Raw genomic sequence first — 26,645 nt, forward strand, 5'->3', positions numbered from 1 at the left:
CGGTCGGTTGCTCATAAACAGCTTTATGAATATCTTTAATCAGATATCTTTGATTATTTTATCCTCTATTAGATTATTAGCCCAATAACTTAAATGTTGGCCCAATTGTGGCCCAACACCTTTTAACCTGGTTTGACCTGGTTGACAAGCGTTGTGTCCAATAATCATTTAACCTCGTTTGACCTGGTTGACGAGCACTGTTACAGTAGATATACCGAACGGTCTTGAATATTAACCGTTCGGTCCCTGATTATATACCATACATGTGCCCCCCAAGTCCGAGTTAATTGTTCGGCTTTAGCCATGATTAACTATAGGACTTATGAGTTTGAGGGAGGCTATATTTGTTGTATTGGGGAGCATGCTCATCTATGGACCAAACGACGGACTTTATGAGTTTTCTTTTTGAACTTTGCCATAGGCCGAGCGGTAAATGATGGGAGTCCTTTTTAGAACTCCCCCCCCCCCTCCCCTTTTATAAGGTCGAATAGCCAAGCAGGGGAGACCGCTCGGTTGAAAATGCTCGGATGAGGGTGACTGTTCCTCAGCTCTTGGTTTTCGATCTAGGAGTTCCTGGAGAACCTCCTAATAGATGAGAATGACCGCCCGTGGCCCAGGAGTTCCTAGAGAACCTCCCAATAGACGTGAATGATCGTCCGTAGCCCAGGAGTTCTTAGAGAACCTCCCAACAGAAGAAATTGGTCGTTCGTGGCCCAACAGTTCTTGGATAACTTCTCAGTAGACGAAACCTATGCGGCCGAATGGCTGAATGCTTGGACAGTTGCATGGAAGGCCGAGTAGTTGAGGCCGAGTGACCGAATACTTGTGAGGTCGAATGGCCGACCAGTAGGGGCCGAGTGGCCGAATACTTGAGAGGCTGAATGGCCAAATGCTGGAATGCTTGAGGCCATGGAAGGCCGAATGGTTGAGGCCGAGTAGCCGAACACCTGCAAGGCCGAATGGCCGAATGCTGGAACGCTTGAGGCAATGGAAGGTCGAACGGTTGAGGTCGACTGGCCGAACACCTGCGAGGCCGAATGGCCGAATGCTGGAACCCTTGAGACCATGGAAGGCGGAACAGTTGAGGCAGAGTGGCCAAACACCTGCGAGGCCGAATGGCCGAATGCTGGAACGCTTGAGGCCATGGAAGACTGAATGGTTGAGGTCGGGTGGTCGAACACCTGTGAAACCGAATGGCCGAATGCTGGAACGCTTGAGGCCATGGAAGGCCGAACAGTTGAAGCCGAGTGGCCGAACACCTGCGAGGCCGAATGCTAGAACGCTTGAGGCCATGAAAGACCGAACGGTTGAGGCCGGGTGGCCGAACACCTACGAGGCCGAATGACCGATTACCTGCAAAGTCAAATGACCGAGTACCTTTATGACCGAATGACCAAATACTTGTGAAGTCGAATGCTAGAACAGTTGAGGCCGAATGGCCGAACACCTGTGAAGCCGAATCACCGTGAAACGCTTGATACCACTATCAAAGGTAACTACTTTGTTGACGAGAGTTTCTAGTAACATTTGAAACTCATTAAAATTAAAGGGATTTATGACATATGTTCTCATTGTAAGAGCCTCTCCCTAGTAAGAATAAGACGAAAGGCATATAAGTCTCTAATAATAAAGAACATAATACCTAGTAAGTGTTGGTACAGTAGTTGGTCGTCTTGATTTGGAATGTTCTATTGATCTATATCCAACCATTAAATGATAATTTGTTTGGCAATCTACATGTTTCGTTCCTACATCCTCGACCAAAGTGAGACCTGTAACTAAGACTTTATATTCAGTTTGGTTATTAAAAACCTTAAACTTGAACACCAATGTTTTCATAACTATACCGTTGTCTCCTCAGCCCGACACCAGCTCTGCGACCTTTGTCATCACATGATTCGATCAACTAGAGCTTCCAAGATTCGGCGGTTGTCTTGTATTGACGACCTAATTAATGTAATATAAGGATAATGATAAAGAAAATAAGGTAATTTGAACGAATATCATAAGAATGAAGATGAATAAAGACAAAATATTCAATAATTATATTAAAAATAATATAAAACAATTGTAGCGGTTAAAAAAATTAACAGTAATACAAATATTTCTAGTCATATATTTAACCGCTACAAAATAATGGCTCCTAAAAAATATTTTTTTTAATACATATGATGAAAAAATAATAATAAAAAGAATATAAAATCTTTAGTTTAAACAGAAATTTATTCTTTTTGAAAATATGGTAAAATACAAACAGACTTTCTTTGTTTAACATGATCAAATTTTAGAAGAGATAAAAAATGAAAACACGAATATAAAGAAGAGTGAAAGATGAAGTGGAAAAAACAAAGAAGGAAAAAGAAAGTACTTAAGAAAAGAAAAGAAAATAATAGACGAAGCATCACATGTCTTGAGTTTTATTTAACATTTGCTTTTAAAAAATTGAAATTAATGATGAAATTTTATGAACAGAAGTAAATTCGTCAATACTTTAAATTTTATTTATAAACTCTATTCATAATAAATATTTTATTTATCGGTGAATTTTGTGTTAAGTAAATTTTTTTGTTAAAAAATAAAATATGTATTTTGAATAAATTTTTTCACTAATAAAATTTGTTAATAATTAAAATGTTAAAATCAGTTCATAAAATGTGTCAATAATATAAAATGTTATAACTAAAATGGATGTTAGTATTTTGAATTTTTAATTATTGATATTTTATTATTTATTTATTTATTTTTAATTAATTATTTTTCTAATTTTTATTTATAAAAGTAATTTTAATTATAGGAACAAATTTACTATAAATTTATTATCTTCTATATTAATCTTTTCACCATTAATTATTGATATTTTATTAATCTTTTAACTTTTGTGTTAATTAATTAATTCATTCATTTATTTAAATTTTATTGATAAAATAAATTTTAATTATAGAAAAACATTTGTTTCAAAATTTCTTTATTTTATAGTATAATATTTTTTCACCATTAATTATTGATGTTTTATTATTATTTTAATTGTAACGTGTGACATCCCAAAAATACAGTCAGCACTATAGATTCAGAAAAATCACATTTAATAATAATTCAGTACAGTTTTTCACTAAAAACAAAAGCCAAGCCGTACGCCTTACAACACGAATCACAATCTGAAGTCGAATGCACAAATAAAAACCTGATCGAACGGTTTACACAGTACAAATACCGAACGGTCGAAATAATCTTAAAAGAAAACAAGAGATGGTCGAACGACCACTCAGTTCAACAAAATACAATGCTGGTCGAGCGGTCTCACTGCTCGATCTTCACTTCGGCATCAACCAGGTTCTCTTCGTTTAACGCATCTTCCAAACGCTCATCTCCCTCTGCTCACATCCACACGGATGATCATTGCAATGACAAGACAGACGTACAAATACAATGGACAACACAAGGAAAACGAAAGGGTAAGCTTATATAATTTAACTCATGCATCAACATAGAATTTCAAGTAAACAATTCATCATACATGCATATTTCAACATACACATTCATTACATAACAACCCACTTAAACGTACTCACTAAATAAAACTCAACACGACTGACTGTCCGGACTGTATGAAATCTGCGTAGTTACAGGCGTTCACGCACCCGGGTGGTGTGGTAACTGGCATCCTCATCAGCTGCCACCCGAGGTTAGTACGTTCGTCCAAAGTACCCCTAAGGACGACGACCTCCTGCCATTCCCACGCATGACATGCCCCTCTACTTGAGGAAGATCACTCACGGAATATCAGGATCGAACAGCCAGCATTAACTTCCCACAGTCATACTTTACAATTTCAACATTCATCTGAGTCGTTCCTACCTGGAACACTCGTTCAGCAATCATAGTTTCATTTCCATCACGTATACTTTCCAAAATTTACTATTCATTAATGAGTCGTCCCTAACTGGAACGCTCGTTCAAAAGTCACAATTTGCTTTCATCTCATATATTCTCAACCTTTATAATTTCATATTTATTTTCATCATTTCTTTGTAGACAAAAACTCAAAAAAAAAAACGAACGTTCTGTCCCCAATAAGGCCGAGGACGAATGCTGGAAACGAGACCAAAGGACGCTCGTTCGAATCAGAGTACGAACGCTCAGTATATGTCGAGTACCATTTTGAGCGGGCGCTCAATCTAAGACCGAGCCCCTGTTTTAGAACGAGCGTTCAGTCTAAAACCGAACACCCTAAAGGACGAACGCTAATCTCAGAAACCGAGTTCATTGGGATGAACGCTCTGTTCAAAAACCGAGCATATTAGGACGAACGCTCAGTGTGATACCGAGCACTATTTGGACGAACGCTCAGCTCAAAACCGAGCACTATTAGGACGAACGCTCAGTGTGATACCGAGCACTATTTGGACGAACGCTCAGCTCAAAACCGAGCACTATTAGGACGAACGCTCAGTGTGATACCGAGCCCCATTTTGAGCGAGCGTTCGGTATAAGACCGAACACCATTTTGAGCGAGCACTCATTATGAACGAACACTAAACAGAACGAACGTTCAGTATAAGATTAAATACCAATTAGGACGGACGTTCAGTATAGAACCGAACGCCCTTTAGGACGAACGCTGGTGTGAGACCGAACGTTAATAACCTTAAAATAATAGACTTTGATATCGAAGAAGTACGAACGGTAAAATACACTATTACATATTGTTAACTCTTTGGCAAGTGTACCAAATCGTTCAAAGTAATAAAACCGGTAAGACCGGATATCGTTTCCCAAGAGACTCGTGTAATACCTTAAAACCGTATAATAAGTTAACTAACTTAGACTAAGAATACATCATTTTTGTATGATTCGAGTGTAATAAAATTCCAATTCAAATATAATTGATAAAATGAACGTCTTAGAGGCTAAAAGATTGAAAAATGGTTAATGGATAATGAAACAAAATGGATGAGATGTTGGAGAATGATTGTAATTACTACGCTATCATGCAAATGCACATCACTACTTCATCAATTAATTGCGTTTGTCAACCTTCCTATTATACTTAGACCCAATTCCTTGGTAGAAAAAGCCTAAACTCACTTCTTTCAGTCCCAATTCCTTGGTAACCTAGAAAGTTCATCTGCATTACGATTAGAGGTTTAAGACAACTAAAGCATCAAGCTCCATTCCTAGATACAATCTCCCTTAGGTGTTAATTCCAGTTCAAGATCCACACAATACTTTCCAATATCTAGCAAATCTTAGATTCATGTTATGGATGATCAAGTCACAACAAGCTTTAAGAGAAGGAAATTAAACACTCACAATCAATTGAAGGAAGCTTAAATTCATTAAACTCAAGTGCATTTACATGAAAGTTTCGTAACTACATCATTCCCCAACAAAATGAAATTAGTTCTCCATAGTCATGGAGAACTTGAGCTTACAATGGAGAAAAATGGAAGAATGGGGATCCAAGGAGGAAGGATGGAGAGTTTCCACTGCCCAAAACCAGCTCCCTTAGGTCCGAAAATGGTGTTCCAAGCTCCAGCCGTCAAGAAGATACCACCCTCAGTTACAGAATGCTTTAAATAGATCTAGGGTTCCATGTCAGCAGAGTTCGCGCCCGGGCGCCCCTCCTCAGTCGCGCCCAGGCGCGAAGCTCTCGCAGAAGGTCGCGCCCGGGCGCCCTCTTTCTCGCGCCCAGGCGCGGAGCTCGCGCAGATGGTCGCGCCCGGGCGCCCTCTTGGTCGCGCCTGGGCGCGGAGCTCGCGCATATGGTCGCGCCCAAGCGCCCTTTTGGTCGCGCCCAGGCGCGAGGCTTGCGCAGAAATTGTATCCTGCTTCCTTCTTCTTGGGCTTTTAGGCGTGAACTTCCTTTCCTGCTCCATCAGATCCTGCTTTTGAATCCTTTTCTTGCTCCCATTCTTGGTGAATACAGTACTTCTCTAACAGCTTGCAATTCGCCTACAAATTTGAGGAATTAATGATGAAAACTTGCATGTAACGCTTAAGCTAGACTTATTCGCAAACTTAGATGAAAAGGGAGGATTAAACATGTTTCAAGCTTAAAAAGGGTAGATTTGGTACAAGAATTGGTTCAAAGATAATGGTAAAAATTACCGTTATCACAACCCCAAACTTGAAATCTTGCTTGTCCTCAAGCAGAAAAAACAAACAAATGAACTGGTTTGAACAAACAAACAACTCTAATGCTTCATCACTAAACAAGAATAAAATTCAATCATGCTTGCTCATCATGTTGACTAGATTTTTGTCACAAGAGGTGAAACTTTCACTGGTGGTACTCACAAACTTACAGAATTTAAACAACAGCTATGTTCTATGAGGGACTAACACACATGACAAAAGTATTTTCTTAACTAACATGGAACCCTTCCTCTGAAAAGAAACTGTTTCACTCAATCTCATAGATGTATGGGGAGGTGTGTCTCTCACTCAAACATCACAATATCACACAATTGAACTTTGCCTTTCATTTCCCTTACAATGAACACACTTACCTATAAAATTGAGATACAAGAACATTCAAGGCTTTACAAGGGTTAGGTTAAGAAGGAGCTTTGGTTTTTCTAGGCAAAACTAATACTAAGAGAGCATTCATTTTAGCACAAGATAACAAAGTCTCGCATACTTCCACCAATTGTAAGCAAATCTTACTTCTTTTTCCCTTTTTGTAATACTTTTAATTTTAAATAATTTTTTTTTTTTTTTTTTTTTATTTTATTTTGACCCTTAATGTCAATTCACATGTCACCTCAAATACCCCAAACTTGAACCATTTTCCTGTACCCCACTTGAATGCTCATCTTAGCTTAAGGTAGAGGGATTACAAATTGTTTTCGGATTGCTTTTTAAGGTTCATGGATGGGCTACAAAAGGTTACAATAGGCTTTGGGTTCAAGAACTTAAGACAACAAAGGGAGAACAAGACAACCTTGATCATGTGTATTGAACAAGTAAATGATCCACTTCAGAGAAAATCAGGCAAAACTCAATTATGCTTCTAAGGTGATATCATTCAACAATCATTCTGGAGCAAAAAAATCTCATTAGGTTACTTAGGGTTCCAAATTTGTTTTCAAACACAATGCCATGCATATTAATCACAAGAAGAACAGCGCATGAAATTCATTCAGTCGAGCGTAACCACAGTGAGAAGAAACTACCCAACTCGAGCCTAATTTCAAAGTCTCACAGAGTAAAAGCAAACACAAGCGATTTCTAATCAAGTCAAGTTCGAAACATTTTCATCAACATGTTCATTCAACCAAGTTCAAAAGTACGAGTGCTAAAATAAAATTAACTACGAAATTTAAAACATGAAAGTAGTAATTGTTTATGAAAGAGATGAAAGTTGCCCGTCTCATTGTCTCATCTGTCTCCTCAAGAATCACTCTCAGTGTCCTCCACTTCTTCTTCTTCTTCAGATTGCTCCTCCTCCTCTTCCTCTTCAGATTGTTCCTCCTCCTCTTCCTCTTCAGATTCTTCCATTGCTTGAGCTCCAGAAGATGTTCCAGCTCCCCCATCAGTAGAGGTCTGGTCCCCAGGCCAAGCTACTCTTGCAGCATACTCCTCAGAAGTCATGAAACCTGGGTGAGAGGAGGCGTAGACCTGACGCATCATGTCTGCGTGAGCAAGGCCCATCCTGTGTAGTGCTTCCAGCTTAGCATTGAGGTCGGCCATATTGAAGGGGTTTTGTGGGCCGTCTTCTTCAGGCTGTGCAGGTGGGTCAGGCTGATTTCTCCTATGCCTTCGTGGTGGCTGGGGTGCAGGGATGTTCTGACCGTCCTCATCAATTAAGCAGTATTGCAGGTAATAGGATCGATCAATGGTTTTCCTTGGTTTCTCAAATGGAGGCAGTGAAGTATCAACCCCAGCAATCTCACATAGGTGAGTGATCAGAGATGGGTGACCTAGTGGAGTGTTGCTCAGGGCAGTATTGGCACAGTCATTGATCTCGTGTGCAATAATGTTTCCCACATTGATTGGCTTACCCTGCAATATAAGGAAAAGGAGGAGTGCTCTACTTACATTGAGGTCAGACATATGGGAGCACGGAGATATGTTGGCATGAATGAATGCCATCCAATATTTGGAGAGAGGTGTAAGAAAGGAACGCTTGATATGCAATGGTTGTCCCTGTCTGTTTCTATGAAAGTGTCCTCTGGGGAGGCACAAGGTCCTCTCAACCTCCTCATAGTCTATCCCTGCAAAATTTGATCTGTTTGCGTCTGAGTAATGACATGTTGAATTTCCCCCTGGCCACTGAGTGTTCAAGAAAGAGTTGATGGTATTTGCATCAAAAGCTACAGGCCTCCCTCGCACATAACTTGTGAACGATTGTGGTTCGTCTAAATAGCTGCGAGCATTGGCATAGAATTCCCGGACTACATCAATATTAGCCGGTTCAGGGAATGAGATAAGATTGCTCCAATGTCGACGCCACACCTCTTGGGCAAATTGTGGTTCCTCCCGAGGTAGCTGTTCTACTACTCTTTCCATAAGGAGCCGTCTGTTTTGAGACTCCTCAAAATTTTTCTTGTGTCTCTGAGAGAGGAAGGTTTGAGGTTTGGAATGCTTCTTTTGCTTCTGCCTCTTTGTTGCTGTGGTTTTGATTCTTTTTGTTCCTGAAACAGAGGCCATTTCTGCACAAACATTCAAGGATTGTGAATGTGAGGAGGAAACACAGAAAGATCAAAGTGAGATGTAACATTTGTGCATTCAAGGCTCACGAGCAAACACAAACAATTAATACACTCAATCACAACCAATTACAAAGAAATCAAAAGACAAAAATAAACAAAACACATGAAAAGCTCAAATTTTGGCAAATTCTGGCCGAACCAGTCGCGCCCAGGCGCGACCTGCTAGGGGCGCCCGGGCGCGACTTCTGCATGAAATTTTCTGCAGAATTTTGCCTTTTTGGTTACCTATTTTGGTGATTTTTGAGGGTTTTCTGAATTCAATCCAGCATGCAAGCAATTCAATTAAACACACTAACTAAAACAAAGCAATCAAAGCACGGATGAAACAGAGAAAATGGGAAAACAATTGAAGATCAAAGCATGGCCAAAATTTTGGCCGAGCCAGTCGCGCCTGGGCGCGACCTGCAAGGGGCGCCCGGGCGCGAGTTTCTGCAGAGTGCAGAACTCAATGGTGGTGGTTTTTTTTTTCAGTTTTTCAATCATCAATCATGCATTCAAGCAGTTCAATTGTACAATCCTAGTCTAATTCAAACAACAATCAACACATGAAAGCAAAGGAATTTCAAAAGAAGCATACGAAAGCAAAACCTACTTGATTTGGAGAATTGAATTTGAATTTGAATTTGGGGATCTTGAGAAGGTTGAGAGCTTGACCGTGATTACCCAAAGAAAACGGATTTTTGGTGATGAGAATGAGTGGGTGTTAGAGTTCACAATGGAAGTGATAAAGTTGAGTGGGTGGGTTGAGTTGGGAATAGGTTTACTAAGTGAGAGAGTTCACAATGGTGAGTGAGAATGTTGTTGATTGGTGGTAGTTTGTGTGGCTTAGATGGAAGGGTATTGTGATTTTGGGGTTTTGGAGAGAGTAGGCACGAGAGAGAGAGAGAGAGGGCTGGAAATTAGGGTTTGAAAATGAGGGACATCAGACCTGTGCACTTAAAATCAGAAAAAATTGGGCCTGCACATGTCGCGCCCGGGCGCCCCTTTTCTCGCGCCCGGGCGCGACCAGCACGCTGATGTCTCGCGCCTGGGCGCGCCTCGTCAGGGGGGCTTGGGCGTGAATTCTGCAGAATTTCAACAGACTGCAGAATGGCTCAACTCACAGTACCATTTTCTGATTTTTGCATTCTCTAGCTCTCAAAACACCCCAGAACACCTTCTTTTTATCAAACACGTTTGCTTAAATCTTCAATAAGGGAAATTCACTTGAAGAATCAATTTGAAGGTGTTCAATTTCACAAATTTTCAACATTCTCCAAAACAAGCAATTAAAAAATCATGACACCACACAATCACACCATTCACAACTCAAGCTACAAAAAACAGTAACAACTTCCTCACAGACAAAATTTTAACAAGTGCTAAAACACAAACAAACAATCAACAACACACAATTAACAAAAAATCATTGAAAGAAGGTTAGAAAGTTGGGTTGCCTCCCAGTAAGCGCTTGTTTAACGTCATTAGCTTGACACACTGATGCTCATGGATCTGAGAGGTGAATGATTGTTGTGAGACGCTGAATCTCACCGCCTAGGTACTGTTTCAGCCTCTGTCCATTTACCACCCAACTTTTGTTTGGATCATCTGCTGCAGGGTTAACCAACTCAATAGCCCCATGGGGCTTTACCTCCTTTATGATGAACGGTCCAGACCACTTTGATTTCAATTTGCCTTGCAGAATCTTGAATCTGGAATTGAAGAGTAAAACTTGTTGGCCAGGTTGAAACTCTCTCTTTAAGAGCTTTTTGTCATGATACAACTTAACCTTCTCTTTGTAATTCTTGGAGTTATCATAAGCTGTCAATCTCATTTCCTCCAACTCCTGTAATTGTAACTTCCTCTTTTCTGCAGATAAGGTAGAATCAAAGTTCAAGAACTTCAGGGCCCAATAAGCTTTGTGCTCCATCTCCACCGGTAAATGACAAGATTTGCCATAGACTAGTTGAAAGGGAGTCATCCCAACAGGTGTTTTCATTGCAGTCCTGTAGGCCCACAGAGCATCATCCAGTTTTAATGACCAATCTTTCCTGGAAGAAGAAACAGTTTTCTCTAGAATCCTCTTGATTTCTCTGTTTGATACTTCCGCTTGCCCATTGGTTTGAGGATGATATGGGGAAGCAACTTTATGTTTCACCTCATAGTTTTTTAGTACCTTTTCAAGCTGATAGTTGCAGAAATGTGATCCTCCGTCGCTGATAAGAATTCTTGGTACCCCAAATCTTGAAAATATGTTTTTCCTCAAGAATTTAATCACAGTGGTTGCATCATTCTTTTGGCATGCTACTGCTTCCACCCATTTGCTAACATAATCTACTGCAACCAGAATATACTCATTAGTATAAGATGAAGGTAGGGGACCGACAAAGTCAATACCCCAGCAATCAAAAACCTCAACTTCCAGGATGCTTTGTAGTGGCATTTCATGCCTTCTTGAGATAGTGCCAACTCTTTGACATTTATCACAACGCTTGGCTTGGGCATAAGCATCCTTGAATATAGTAGGCCAGTAAAATCCAGATTGGAGGACTTTGGCAGCTGTTCTTTCACCATTGAAGTGTCCTCCATAGGGTGAATTATGGCAATGCCACAAGATTCCTGCTGATTCTTCTTCAGTAACACACCGCCTCAAGAGATTGTCAGCTCCTAGTTTGAATAAATAGGGGTCATCCCAAACAAACTGCTTAGCATCATTTAAGAATTTCTTCTTTTGTTGCCATGAAAGATCATCTGGAAGGATTCCCGCAGCTTTGAAATTAGCTATGTCAGCAAACCAGGGCCTTTGTTGGACCATCATCAAGTTCTCATCATAAAACTCTTCACGGATTTCTCTTTCTTTAGTTGTAACTTCATTATTGACAAGTCTTGAGAGATGATCAGCAATGACATTTTCACTTCCTTTCTTATCTCTGATCTCCAAATCAAATTCTTGCAACATAAGAACCCATCTTATCAATCTTGGTTTGGAATCAGGCTTGGTAAGCAAATACTTGATAGCAGCATGGTCAGTGTAAATAATCACCTTTGAACCTATGAGATAGAGTCTGAATTTCTCTAATGCATACACTATGGCAAGAAACTCCTTTTCCGTGGTTGCATACTTTAGTTGAGCTCCATTCAAGACCTTGCTTGCATAGTAGATTGTGTGGAACACTTTCTCTCTTCTCTGTCCAAGCACTGCACCAATAGCATAATCACTAGCATCACACATTAATTCAAAATCTTTGTTCCAATCAGGAGATATGATCACCGGAGCAGAAATTAGCTTGGATTTCAATGCTTCAAATGCCTTCAAGCATTCCTCATTTAGTTCAAATGGTGTATCTTTTACAAGGAGATTGCTTAAAGGCTTAGCAATCTTGGAGAAATCTTGAATGAATCTTCTATAAAAGCCAGCATGTCCAAGAAAGCTTCGAATTCCTTTCACATTTGTTGGTGGTGGAAGCTTTTCAATGACTTCCACTTTAGCTATGTCCACTTCAATTCCTTTGGAAGAAATTTTATGCCCCAAAACAATCCCTTCTGTTACCATGAAGTGACATTTCTCCCAGTTAAGAATGAGGTTGGTTTGGATGCATCTCTTTAACACCGTTTCTAAATTTGCCAGACATAGGTCAAATGAGCTTCCAAACACTGAGAAGTCGTCCATGAAGACTTCTATACATTTCTCCACAAGATCGGAGAATATAGCTTGCATGCATCTTTGAAAGGTGGCAGGGGCATTGCAAAGCCCAAAAGGCATCTTTCTATAAGCGAATATACCGAAGGGGCACGTGAATGCAGTCTTTTCTTGATCTTTTGGATCTACAGCTATTTGATTATAGCCAAAATAACCGTCCAAAAAGCAGTAGAAAGCTTGCCCTGCTAATCTCTCCAGCATTTGATCCATAAAGGGGAGTGGAAAATGGTCTTTTCTTGTGGCCTTATTCAACTTCCGGTAGTCAATGCACATTCTCCAACCAGTGACAGTTCGTGTAGGTATAAGCTCATTTTTCTCATTACATATAACTGTCATGCCGCCCTTCTTCGGGACCACTTGCACAGGACTTACCCATGTGCTATCAGAGATAGGATAAATGATCCCTGCCTCAAGAAGCTTGAGAACCTCTTTTCTCACCTCCTCTTTCATGACTGGATTTAGCCTTCTTTGAGGTTGAGTTGCTGGTTTAAAATCATCTTCCATAAAAATACGGTGCATGCAATAGGTTGGACTTATCCCCTTTAAATCAGAGATAGACCATCCTACAGCTCCTTTGTTTCTTTTCAACACTTCGATCAACTTTTTCTCTTCAGCAGATGATAAGGAGCTGCTGATAATCACAGGCTTGTTGTTACCCTCATCTAGAAAAACATACTTTAAGTGAGAGGGTAAAATTTTTAGTTCAAGCTTCTTCTCTTCCATCATGACATCAGTCTTTATATCTTCGATCTGTACTTCATTAGATGGGATCTCCTTCAGCACATCCAAATCTGTTAAACGTTCTTCAATCATTTTCTCTTCTTCTTCATTGAGAGATTCACGTGCATCTATGAGTGTTTTTATCAGCGGGGACGACACATGTATCTCCCTTTCTACCGTTATGCAGGCTTCGTCAAGCACATCAACTTGAAAGCAAGCTCCCTCATCACTGGGTTAGACATTGCTTCAAAAACATTGAAATTCACCTCTTCATCTTCCACCCTCACCTTGAGCTTACCATCATCAACATCGATGAGTACTCTTGCCGTCTTCATGAATGGCCTTCCAAGGATGAGTGGTACCTCCACATCCGCCTCCATTTCCATGATAACGAAATCCACTGGAAACACAAATTTATCTACTCGTACAAGAACATCCTCCACTACACCAAGTGGATACTTGATGGATCTGTCTGCCAATTGTAAGCTCATCCGAGTAGGTTTGAGTTCAAGCTCTCCAATTTTCTCAAATAAAGAGAAAGGCATCAAATTGATGCTTGCACCCAAATCGATCAAAGCTTTTCCAATAGCTAGCTTACCTATAGTGCAGGGAATGGTGAAGCTACCAGGATCCTTGAATTTAGGAGGGAGGAGCTTCTGGATAATGGCACTGCAGTTACCTTGAACTTCAATGGTCTCTTCCTCAATGTATTTCCTCTTTTTAGTGAGGAGTTCCTTCATGAATTTTGCATAGGCCGGCATTTGTTGTAGTGCTTCTGAGAATGGTATTTTTATCTCCAATTGCTTGAAGATATCCATGAACCGTCCAAACTGCTTTTCTTTATCCTTTCTTGTGTATATTTGTGGATAGGGAAGGGGCCTCTCAACTTCTTTTTCTTTTCTTTTTCTTCTCTCATCCTTCTCTTCTTTTTCTTTCTCTCCACTAACACTATTCTCATCTTCTTTTCTCTCATTCTCTTCTTCTTTTCTATTCTCACTCTTCGTCTCATTTTCATCTTTTCTTTCATCACTCTCTTCTGAATTCTTTTTCTCTCCACTCACTAACAACTTACCACTTCTTGTAGTGATTGCCTTGCACTCCTCCTTTGGGTTGGTTTCAGTAATAGCTCCAAAACTCTTATCAGGTTTTTCTTCTAGCTTCTTGGCCAGTTGGCCAACTTGTATCTCCAAATTCCTTATGGATGCTTCCGTGCTTTTGTGGTTGGAGATGGATACTTGCATGAATTGTTGAAGAGTGTCCTCCAACTTAGAGGTCCTGTCTGATAAAGAGGGGTGTGGTTGATATTGTTGTTGAGGTGGTCTGTTTGAAGGTCCAGCTTGTCCTTGGCCCATGCTTGGGTGCGGTCTCCATCCTTGATTAAAGTGATTGTTACGGTTTTGATTACCCATATAGTTCACGTCTTCTTGGGTATTGACCTGCATAGCACAATGACCATTAGCATGTTCTCCACCACACAATTCACACCCTTGATGTTGGGCTTGTGAAACATTCTGGAGTTCTTTTGGCAATTGAGAGAGTTTGTTCATGAGCGCTTCAAGCTGTTGGGTCATTATCTTGTTTTGGGCTAATAGAGCATCCTGAGATTGTAGTTGAAACACGCCTTTTTGCTGAGCCCTTTCATTCTGCAATTCACTGTCATTTGCAGCCATGTTTTCTATTAGCTCATGAGCTTCTTCTGGTGTCTTCCAACGGATATTTCCCCCAGCTGAGGCATCCAACATCAATTTGGTTTGGGATCTCAATCCTCCCAAAAACATGTTGAGAACGGTAGGTTCATCAAACCCATGAGTGGGTGTCTTTCTCAGTAGCCCTTTGAATCTGTCCCAGGCTTGACTCAGAGTCTCATTGACATCCTGCTGAAAAGATGAAATCTCCTGTTTCCCTTTGTTAACCTTGGACTGTGGAAAGAATTTGTTGAGGAATTTTGCCACAACATCCTCCCACGTAGTGAAGCTATTTTCAGGGAAAGAATTCAGCCACATCTTCGCATTACCTCCCAAGGAGAATGGAAATAAACTGAGCCTTATTGCCTCATCTGGCACTTGATGGATCTTTACAGTGTTGCAAATTTCCAAGAAAGTTGCTAAATGATTATAAGGATTCTCGTGTGACAGGCCATTGAATTGATTACTCTGCACCAGATGGATGAGAGCAGGCTTCATTTCCATGTTCACAGCATTTACCCGTGGTCGAGCAATACTATTAAAGTGGAGCGGTCCTGCAAAAGTAGAGTAGTCTTCCAAGGTGCGCCTTGCTTGTCTATCACCATTGCCATTCATATCATCACCCATATCCCCCATTTCCTGATTAGCTGTGGAAGAGTTTGGTTGCTCAGAGATTACAGGTGCGGGAGAAATGTTTCTCGAAGTTCTGTTTTCTCTCCTTCTTTGGCTATTGTTTCTTCTTGCTGTCTTTTCCACTTCAGGATCCAATAGAAGAGGTTCAAGTGATGGTGTGCTTCTAGTACGAATTTTTCTCTGCATTCACTAGAAACAACAATACTAGAGCACAAGATTAACTTTAAGATCACTAAAACAAATTTATTCACAGTAAAAAGAATAAAAAGAATAAAGCCTAAGTTGGTTAAGAATTACACAACAGTAAAGTACTAACACCGAGTCCCCGGCAACGGCGCCAAAAACTTGTTAACTCTTTGGCAAGTGTACCAAATCGTTCAAAGTAATAAAACCGGTAAGACCGGATATCGTTTCCCAAGAGACTCGTGTAATACCTTAAAACCGTATAATAAGTTAACTAACTTAGACTAAGAATACATCATTTTTGTATGATTCGAGTGTAATAAAATTCCAATTCAAATATAATTGATAAAATGAACGTCTTAGAGGCTAAAAGATTGAAAAATGGTTAATGGATAATGAAACAAAATGGATGAGATGTTGGAGAATGATTGTAATTACTACGCTATCATGCAAATGCACATCACTACTTCATCAATTAATTGCGTTTGTCAACCTTCCTATTATACTTAGACCCAATTCCTTGGTAGAAAAAGCCTAAACTCACTTCTTTCAGTCCCAATTCCTTGGTAACCTAGAAAGTTCATCTGCATTACGATTAGAGGTTTAAGACAACTAAAGCATCAAGCTCCATTCCTAGATACAATCTCCCTTAGGTGTTAATTCCAGTTCAAGATCCACACAATACTTTCCAATATCTAGCAAATCTTAGATTCATGTTATGGATGATCAAGTCACAACAAGCTTTAAGAGAAGGAAATTAAACACTCACAATCAATTGAAGGAAGCTTAAATTCATTAAACTCAAGTGCATTTACATGAAAGTTTCGTAACTACATCATTCCCCAACAAAATGAAATTAGTTCTCCATAGTCATGGAGAACTTGAGCTTACAATGGAGAAAAATGGAAGAATGGGGATCCAAGGAGGAAGGATGGAGAGTTTCCACTGCCCAAAACCAGCTCCCTTAGGTCCGAAAATGGTGTTCCAAGCTCCAGCCGTCAAGAAGATACCACCCTCAGTTACAGAATGCTTTAAATAGATCTAGGGTTCCATGTCAGCAGAGTTCGCGCCCGGGCGCCCCTCCTCAGTCGCGCCCAGGCGCGAAGCTCTCGCAGAAGGTCGCGCCCGGGCGCCCTCTTTCTCGCGCCCAGGCGCGGAGCTCGCGCAGATGGTCGCGCCCGGGCGCCCTCTTGGTCGCGCCTGGGCGCGGAGCTCGCGCATATGGTCGCGCCCAAGCGCCCTTTTGGTCGCGCCCAGGCGCGAGGCTTGCGCAGAAATTGTATCCTGCTTCCTTCTTCTTGGGCTTTTAGGCGTGAACTTCCTTTCCTGCTCCATCAGATCCTGCTTTTGAATCCTTTTCTTGCTCCCATTCTTGGTGAATACAGTACTTCTCTAACAGCTTGCAATTCGCCTACAAATTTGAGGAATTAATGATGAAAACTTGCATGTAACGCTTAAGCTAGACTTATTCGCAAACTTAGATGAAAAGGGAGGATTAAACATGTTTCAAGCTTAAAAAGGGTAGATTTGGTACAAGAATTGGTTCAAAGATAATGGTAAAAATTACCGTTATCACATATGTGCATACAACAGAAGGGCTTTTATCAAAGAATACCAAACACAGTGCTTTTCCGAACGCTCAAGCATAGCCTTTAGACACGAGGACGCTCGTCCTCAACAAGGGATCCTTCCAAATGAACGAATCCCACTTCTACTACTTTATCAGGAAAACCGAACGGTCAAGGACCGTTCAGCAACAAACGTATATGTTCATAGGGAAAGTTTCTTAGTCAATTTCTTTTGTATTCCAGTTCATCTTTTGTCATTCATACTCATAGATTTCACACGTTCATATCAACATCAACTTCCACATTTTATACAATCCATGTCATGTAAATTTATACATCTCATTTCACCGAGAAAACGAACGTTCATGCAGTTCAATAAATCAGATATCATGCATTATACACATACCATCAAATAACGAACGTTCACATAGCCAATCATAGAAGCATCCAACAGTAAAATGACGAACGTTTACACATAACATACATCAAAAACAGTTAAATTAAGTAAGCTTCCCTTACCTGGAAAATGACGAACGTTCACAGACGTACACAATTACACCTTTCCACTATAAATCCCCCGCTCGTCAACGCTCGTCCAAACCAAGCTACAATGGATGAACGCATGAGCAACGCATGAGCGAACGCTCGTCAGGCTAAAGAAAACGAGCGTTCAAATCAACTTGAACGAACGTTCAATTTGTCTAGTTTTGGACGAACGTCCAATTTGAAACCAAATTGGACGAACGTGATTCTGCACAGGTTTTCCAGAAAACCAGAAAACCTCCATTTTTAACTCTTAAAGCTTTTAGATTTCTACAAAAACAGTAAAATTAACTAATCAAAACGAAAAATCTAGCTCCCCTTACCTCTTGAGGACTTCCTTTGTGAATTCTTTGAGTCTAACTCTTCCAAAACTTCCAGCTCCAAGCAATTCCACCAAGCTTTAAACTTCTCCTTCTCTCACAAAAATGGCAGCAAGGTAGCAAGGCTTCTTCTCCATTTCAGAAACGAGTACCTCCTTTTATCTTTCAAGCTTGCATGGTGCCAAACACAAGAGAATCACGGACGTTTTCTTGCTCCCCACTTCCAAAAAGACAACTCTCGTGACTTCTAATTGCTTCCTCCCTGCCCCTTCAATAATGCAGCTCAATAAATGAAAGGGTGGTGCCCACCATGTCCCCACCATTCCCAAAATTTACGGGTCTTACATAACGTCCCAAGAATTTCACTCTATAAAATTCAAACTAAAAAAAATTATTATAATAGTACATTTACAGTAACACCCTGTAACCTCATACTTAACCCTATACATATATTTTAAGCTCAGATTTAACTACAAATATATATACATTGAATATTTCTAATTTGGTCTTCCAACTCTTTCTTCATTTGCACCGGATCACGCGACAATCCTTCATCTGCTCCCGTACAACAAAAACGTTATACGATCATTGCAAAAATAAGATTTTTCCGATACATGCACAAATAAGTAAGGGTTAGCTAACATGCAACACCACAATTATAAAACATGCATAAATGCTTTGATATAAACATCATATAAAATTTATGTCAGACATTCATATGTACTATCATACCACAATTACTACTAGACACTCATCCGGATGATACGTTGATGAGCGGTCACGGGAGGTTAAGCACTTGTGATGACTTATACTTTTCTTTACAAATGCACTTCCAAAATACTTCATACCATTCACAAGGTTAGTCCCCTCACTATGTCCAAACCGGAACATAGACCAGGACCTCCTGCTCCTCTCACCACATAATTCATCCTTCTCTACATGAGACTGGATGATTATTAGAGTATCAGGATAACCTCCAACTACGGGACCCTCAACATCAACATACACACTAATAACATAATTTTATAGAATCTCTCCATAAGATTCACTATACTCATATTCCTCAACTCATATTACCCTCTACGAAACTCTCCCCGTAATAATCATTTCGTGATCAAATGCACAATTTCATATCAACATAATAAAATACATTTATTTACCGAATACTATTTGGACGAACACTGTTTGGACGAACACTGTTTGGACGAACACTGTTTGGACGAACACAATTTGGACGAACACTGTTTGGACGAACACTGTTGGACAAACACTGTTGGACGAACACTGTTTGGACGAACACTGTTTGGACGAACACTGTTTGGACGAACACTGTTTGGACGAACACTGTTTGGACGAACACTGTTTGGACGAACACTGTTGGACAAACACTGTTGGACGAACACTGTTTGGACGAACACTGTTTGGACGAACACTGTTTGGACGAACACTGTTTGGACGAACACTCACTATATCACTGTTTGGCCGAACGCTCACTATATCACTGTTTGGCCGAACGCTCACTGTACCAACGCTAACTGGACGAACGTCTTTTCAAAATGGACGAACGCCATCTAACAGCTTGGACGAACGCTCAACGTGGATGGTTTGGACGAATGCTCTCTGAATGATTTGGACGAACGCTAATCTCAAACGAACGCGAAGTCAGGATGAACGCCACCCCATGTGTAGGACGAACGCTCACTTGCTAGCTGAAGCACGGATACTCATAATCTACAACTTGGACGAACGCGCGACGAGCCTTTGCGGACGAACGCTCACACGTACAGAACGAATCACTCAATGTCGAACACTTGGATTTAAAGACGGACGCGCATAGCGAATTGGACGAACGTCCACTTTTCACTTCACCAACTTTGAACGAGCGTCCACAAACGAACGCTCTCCAACGACTATCGAACATATTGGACGAACGTCCTATCTTACTAGGACGAACGTTCCCAAAGTTAACGAACGTTCAGAAATTAAAGACGAACGTTCCGGAACTTACCTAGGACAAACGTTCATTTGGCTAAATCAATTTTGGACGAACGTCCACTTTGAAGTGGACGAACGCGCGTTTCTGCAGAAATTCTGCAGAATCACAACCCAGAAACCCAGGAAACAGAAACCCAAAATTCAACCCCTCAAACCCAGATTTGCATCATACAAAGCATATACAAATTAATCACACAAAAGATCTAGCTCCCCTTACCTCTTGAAGGCTTTCTTTGCATCTTCAATATTTCTCCACTTCTTCTCCCAGATTTTGCTGCACAACTTCACTCTCACAAGAAGCCCAACTCCAGATCCTCCTCAGCATATTTCTGAAGTTGGTACTGCTTCCTTGGGGGCTCTTTGAACGGCTGGAAACGGGAGAAGAGTTCCCTCCCTCTGCTGCTCTCTCTCTCTCCCTCTCACATGCCCAAAAAAATGAAAACCTCCCCCCCACCTTGCTAAGCTCCCTGCAATCAGTACCTCCAATAATTGTACCCCAATAATGAAAAAGGTGGGTAACCACCATGTCCCCACCATTTCTAAAATGCCGGTCCTTACATTAATATTTATATTAATTAATTTATTTATTTATTTAAATTTGATTGATAAAACTAATTTTAATTGTAAGGAAACATAGTATGAGATTTTTTTTTTTAAAATTATTTATTGATATTTTTTTACTCATTTATTTTTGGGTTAATTAATTCATTTACATTTTATTGATAAAAATAATTGTAATTATAAGAAAACATTTATTCCAATCTCCTTTTTTTCTAATATTCTCTTACCATTAATTATTATATAGTGTATCATTGTTCGAGATGTTGTAACTAAGTATATAGATGAGGTGAAACTACTATGATATTTAGTAACATATTCCTTTGCCGTTAATAACAAGAAAGAGAGCCAAAACTAGAAGGACGATTGTTATGCTTGTATTTTGATTTTGGATACGAATATATATATTTGTGCATTGTTATTTAGAACATCATTTCATGATAAATTATAGTGAATACGTGACTTGCATATAGTTTTAATTTCTTCAACTTTTGATTGGATTTACATTATGTATATGATATGATAATAAATTTTTCATTCACTAAATTTTAATTTATTTAATTAAAGATTTTAGTCAGTTTAGTTTTTTATTAGTTATCAATCAAATAATAATAACATATTTTTTAGTAAATTATTTTTATTAATTACTCATCCATTCCTCTCAGATGCATTTAATTATATAATAAAGTTCTACCTAATATATTAAAAGCTTTGGTTTAAGTTTTTGTCGTTATCTGTCTTATCTCACCAGTCAACTTTACATCATATAATAAATGTTTAATTAATGGGATCATCCCATTTTTGTGAGTCTATCTGAACTTAGTTTTCGTTTTCAATTACGTCTTAATTTTAAAAAAAAAATTCAATTATTTTTTTTTAAAAAAATTATTAATAATTAATGATGTAACACGTGTTAATATATAATTTTTAAAATTTTTAAAATATTTTCTAAAAATGTTTAATAAATTTTTTTGTTACAACGTATAAAATCTTTAGTCTCTCTCTATATATATAATTTAGTTTCGATTTTGTTTAAAATAAAATAATATTGTATTTTTTAAATTAAGAAAAAATTTATTATATATATAAATATTATGATATTTTTATTAAAACTAATTTTTTAATTTATTATACTATTATATATTATTAACTCATGTTTAGTATCAATTAAAAATGATAAAATTTATTATTTATATAAATAGTATTAATTAATTATATGATAACAAAAAAATTTACAAATAAAACTTTAAAATAAAAAAAAAATACATATTAATGTGTGACATGCCATTAATATAATTAATATTTTTTTTGAAAAAGACACTTTATGAAAATTAAGACGCAATGGAACGTTTTTAATATCCGAGAGCAAATAGAAAATGAAAAGACACTTTTGTCTTTCAATCACATTAGTTATTTGTTTTTCAGGCTGTGTATATAATAGATTGATTATCATAGAAAGGGAGTCAGAATTTGCAATGTCTCTGTTGGCGAAAATCGTTGTATGGCTGTGCATGCTTACGTTGGCATGGGCAATAGAAGTGAAGGTTACGAATACTTTGGAGGGAAGAGAAAATCTAAACATTCACTGCAAATCAAAAGATGATGATCTTGGACGGCACCTTCTCCATTTTAACCAAACCTTCCAATGGACTTTTGGACATCAAATTTTCGGAAAAACATTGTTCTTTTGTTCGATTCAATGGGGGAATGGTCAATTATTACATTTTGATGCATACGTTCAAACAAGGGATTTAAGTGTATGTTCACTTTGCGAATGGTATATTAAGAAAAATGGACCATGTAGATACGAAGACTTCAACGCTTTCCGATGCTATAAATGGAACTGATGCAATTCATTTCAGTTATGTAAGCTTTTATAAATAAAAATAATAAACAAATATTTACATATGATGATACTTATTTTTTTAATTATCATTTGTTATTATTTTATTCAATAGTCTTATATAGTTTTATTCAAATATATTATTTGTATAACACTTACTTATAATGATACTTATTTTTTTATGACATGTTATTATCATACTACATTTTTTAAAAATTAAAATTTAAGATAGTTTAAATGTTCTTCTTATTTATTTTTCAAAGTTTTACGTTCCAAAAGTGACAAATACTAGATGATGTTTAAGGTGAAACGAGTTGAAATAAATAATTAAATATTTTAAATATTTTCGTCAAGGTTTTCAAACGAGACATTACTGAGTCATACGGGCGCTGTGTGTTGGTGCAACGCTAAAAAGAGTGAGTGGACATGATAAATATACACGACATCCTAAAATTTTTCACGACCATAACATTTTTATTAAATAGATCCAATGTTATGCTTAAATTAGTTTACTGGTTGGTTAAATTTATGTACAGATCAATACATATTGTAACACATAAATAAACCCACCAATATAGTATCAGTTTCATATATGCAACTTCTGTAATTAAATCTAGGGTTAAATATGTTTTTCGTCCCTTAAGTAGTATACGATTTTGGGTTTAGTCCCTACTCAAAACTTTGATGGTTTTTAGTGACTCGCGTAGGCTGGGTTCTCTCAGGCGGCGATTGGCGGAGGAACGAGAGAGCTTCTCTCTCGCGCGCGGAGAAAAGACAAGGAGGGAGAAATCAACGTCGCGGCCGGCAATGGTCCCGGTGGCGATTGGTGTCGCTGGTAACGCCTTGGACTGAGAGGAAGGTCCGACACGACGGCTGGTTCGATGGAGGCTCCGCTCTACCGAAGAAGACGAACAACACAAGCAACGTGGCAGAGAGTGAAGAGGCAAGTTGTCATAAGACGTGGCCTCACCGTTTGCCACATCTACTAAAAGTTAACGTCGTCCAATTTTAAGGACTAATATTAAGAGTTTTAAAACTATGAGGACTAAAAACCATAAAAGTTTCGAGTAGGAACTAAACCCAAAATCGTGTGATACTTAAGAGATGAAAAACATATTTAACCCTTAAATCTATAACCACTCTTTCAAAAAAAAAATGTCACTAATACAAAAAAAGATTTTAGCTCGCACATTTGACATCGATTTAGTTGTAATCGAAACAGAAAATAATGTGGTCACATTTTTGTAATTATCACAAATGTATATGTCTCGGTTCAAAAAGAACCAAAATTTGGCGCGGTGACATTTTTTTAATTATCACAAATGTATATGCCTCAGTTCAAAAAGAACTAAAGCCTAAAACTAACGCGATAACATTTTTGTAATTATCGCAAAGGTCTATTACCTCGGTTGTTTAATTTTTATTTTTTATTTTTTTGAGAGAATTTAAGCATCATTTCTATAGAAAACAAAAAAATCTCTCTACTGCCTCGGTTGGATTTGAACCGAGGCAAAAACACACACCTTTTTGTCTCGGTTCAGAACCGAGACAAAAAGCCTACCCTTTTTGTCTCGTCTGTATATATCTCAGTTGCAGATTCGTTCCGTATAAGTAGAAATAATTGTTATCGTTTCCCTTTATTATAGTAGTGTATAATATCTCCACACACACACACATATATATATATATATATATATATATATATATATATATATATATATATATATATATATATCACAAAAAGAAAAAGGCGATATATGTATTTATTTCCTCAAACACTACAAAAAAACTGTTATTTAGTGGAGGTTTTTTTTTTAATTTGCGGGAATTTTTACCCTCCGCAAAGTAATTTTTGAGGGTTTTTCAAACCGCCGCAGTTTGAGTTGCCACAACCTATCTACGGGGTATTTCGCGACCCCTAGTATCACATTCAATTTGCAGAAGTTTTTCTACAAAAAGTAAAAACCTCTTCTATTACTGACTATTATATTATGAGAGTTTTTAACCTCCTTTATTTTCAATCATTTGATTAAAAAAAATACCTGTATTTTTTACACTATTTTATGGATTAATATATGTTATTCAATTCACCAGTTTGCTAAAATAATAAAAAAAATAATAAAATATATAAAATTGTAAAATACATAAAAATAATTCAAAATTAATTTTATTAATGATTTAAAATAACATTCACATATGCAATGTAAATATAAAAAAAAATACATAATGTTGACCTAAACAAAATCCCTAGCACAGCTAAAAGTTTAACATGAGACAATAGCTCTACATTTGCTTCCTACCCTACGAAGTAAACCAACTTTGTATTTTTTTAAGAAAAAATTATTGAAATTAGAAGTAATGTGACATATGCAATAAATAAAGACCAAGCCATTACCTTCCCGCCGACCAACTTTTAGAGAATCTCACTACAAGAAATGCAGTAATTACCGAAGGATAAATACCGAAGGCTTTTTGGACCGTCGGTAATATCGATTTACCGAAGGCTTTACCGAAGGGCATGTGAGGTGGTAATTATCGAAGGATTGTGACCGTCGATAATGGCTTACGACCGTCGGTATAAGCATCGACTTAATGAAATGCGAATTTGGGATTTCCCTCTCCCATTGTCCCAAATTGTTTTCGCGCAAGTCTTCCTTTCTCCCTTTACCCGAAATTTCTTTCTCCGAACACTACTCCCTTTCTTGATTCCCCAATCCATTTGAGTCCAAGAAAATTGTTTGTCCTTTGCTCCCAATCAACATTGGCTTCCTTCTTCGGTTGGTGGTGGTGAGGGGAGGCTTGGAGCTGGTTTGGTGCTGTCGCTACGAGAGGTTGGGTGGTGCGTTTCTGTCATCTTGGTTAGGGGTTTTCTTTGACGACTATTCTACGGTAGAGGCTGAGTTGCTGCCTTTTGTGCTGTGGAGGAGGCTATGTTAGAGGGAGGGTGTGGACAATCCCTGCGGTGGAGGTTTTGTGTTGCCTTACTTCCCCTGCCGTCAAGGTAAGTAGGTTTCTTATTGAACCTGCATGTGTTGAGCCCTTATTCTTCGTAAGAGGGTGTTTGATAATTACTATTTGTTGGTGTTACGTTTTGGTAATGTAACTTGTCCATTATTGTACAAGGTCTGAGTGACAGAAGGTGTGGAAGGTTCCAACACAGTAGGTTAAAGCTGGTTGCAAAAGGGCTGCACTCAAGTGTCCAACAGTTATCATTTACAGGTAGGTAAAGTTCATTCTGTTGTGTTTGTCATGCTCATTGTGTTCTGTTAATTGCCTTATGAACTGAGAGCCAATCATAATTGAATTTGGATTGTAAAGTTTGCAATTTGAGCATGTATGAGTTGTCTATTTTGATGATAGCCTTGATGGGAAATAAATTGTGCACTTTGAGCATAGAAACTGTAGTTGATGCTGTTTTAGTTTGCTGTTGATTGATCTATCTAAAATACTATAGCCTTGATGGGAATGAGCCTTTTTCCCTACACCTAAACTTCAAATAACTCACAAAATTGAATAACACTACACAATGAGCATATAGTAGGAGAGGTTACTTGTTAAGTAACCCTACCATTCAACCTTTCCAAAATAACTTTCTGCCAAAGTTATTCACTGTTTCCCCCTGAAATTGGCTTCCATAATAGTCCCACATATGAAATAAGGAAAGAGTAAGTAGAGGAACTGCCCATTATTGCAATATAGATGTCGTGATTGCACCAGCTCAATGATAGAAGTGAATGTTAATGAGCCTATTTGGAAGTAGAAGCCCACCCTATAAATATGGTAACCTCAATTAAATTCATACACACAGATCTTGCACTTTTTTCAACCACCAGTTGCCAAGGAATCAAATTAAGTCTCAACTGGATCTGTGTTCAACCTTTTCCATAATATACATAATTCTTTCCTTACTTTCTATCTTCTGCTATAATTGTCATTCTCATTCTTCTTTGTTTGTGTCATTTGTAGCTTTATTTTTTCAGTTTCAGTTTTGTCTTAGTCATGTGCATTTGTTGATTATTACCATTTGTATCTTTTAGTGTTGTTGAAGGTTGCTTAAGGTGTAGCCAACCATAATAAGCAATGGAATGCAATATGCATAGCTTGGTTCCTAAAATCCTTACCATTTCACTGTTTCAGAATTTAATTGTAGTTTTTCACCTTGGTCAACTTCTTTGAATTTTTCATTCTGAGTTTGGTCATGCTA

The 26,645-nt window shown here is 38.4% G+C and overlaps 1 protein-coding gene across 2 annotated transcripts; it reads right to left on the reverse strand.

Moving 5' to 3' along the window:
- Positions 1 to 7,371: 7,371 nt before the first annotated feature.
- LOC128195199 (uncharacterized) lies at positions 7,372 to 20,480 on the reverse strand. 2 transcript variants are annotated; one of them, XM_052872270.1, is made up of 2 exons: positions 20,258 to 20,480; positions 7,372 to 8,654 (listed from the first exon to the last, which is right to left on the reverse strand). In XM_052872270.1, the coding sequence occupies exons 1-2, from the start codon at positions 20,277 to 20,279 to the stop codon at positions 7,393 to 7,395; spliced, it is 1,284 nt and encodes a 427-aa protein (XP_052728230.1). In that variant the 5' UTR covers positions 20,280 to 20,480; the 3' UTR covers positions 7,372 to 7,392. The 2 variants fall into 2 exon arrangements, 1 of the variants encoding a protein (XP_052728230.1); XR_008246768.1 differs by lacking the exon at positions 7,372 to 8,654 and adding an exon at positions 18,499 to 18,600.
- Positions 20,481 to 26,645: the final 6,165 nt, after the last annotated feature.

This window comes from Vigna angularis, chromosome 2 (genome assembly GCF_016808095.1).
Source record: "Vigna angularis cultivar LongXiaoDou No.4 chromosome 2, ASM1680809v1, whole genome shotgun sequence".
Classification (NCBI taxonomy): Eukaryota; Viridiplantae; Streptophyta; class Magnoliopsida; order Fabales; family Fabaceae; genus Vigna; species Vigna angularis.

Bases quoted from the DNA above. Each gene is read 5' to 3' on its own strand.
- LOC128195199 (XM_052872270.1), bottom strand. From the start codon at position 20,279: ATGCAAAGAAAGCCTTCAAGAG. The intron at 8,655-20,257 runs GTAAGGGGAGCT...ATGTTTGTGCAG, and splicing joins GCAAAGAAAGCCTTCAAGAG to AAATGGCCTCTGTTTCAGGA.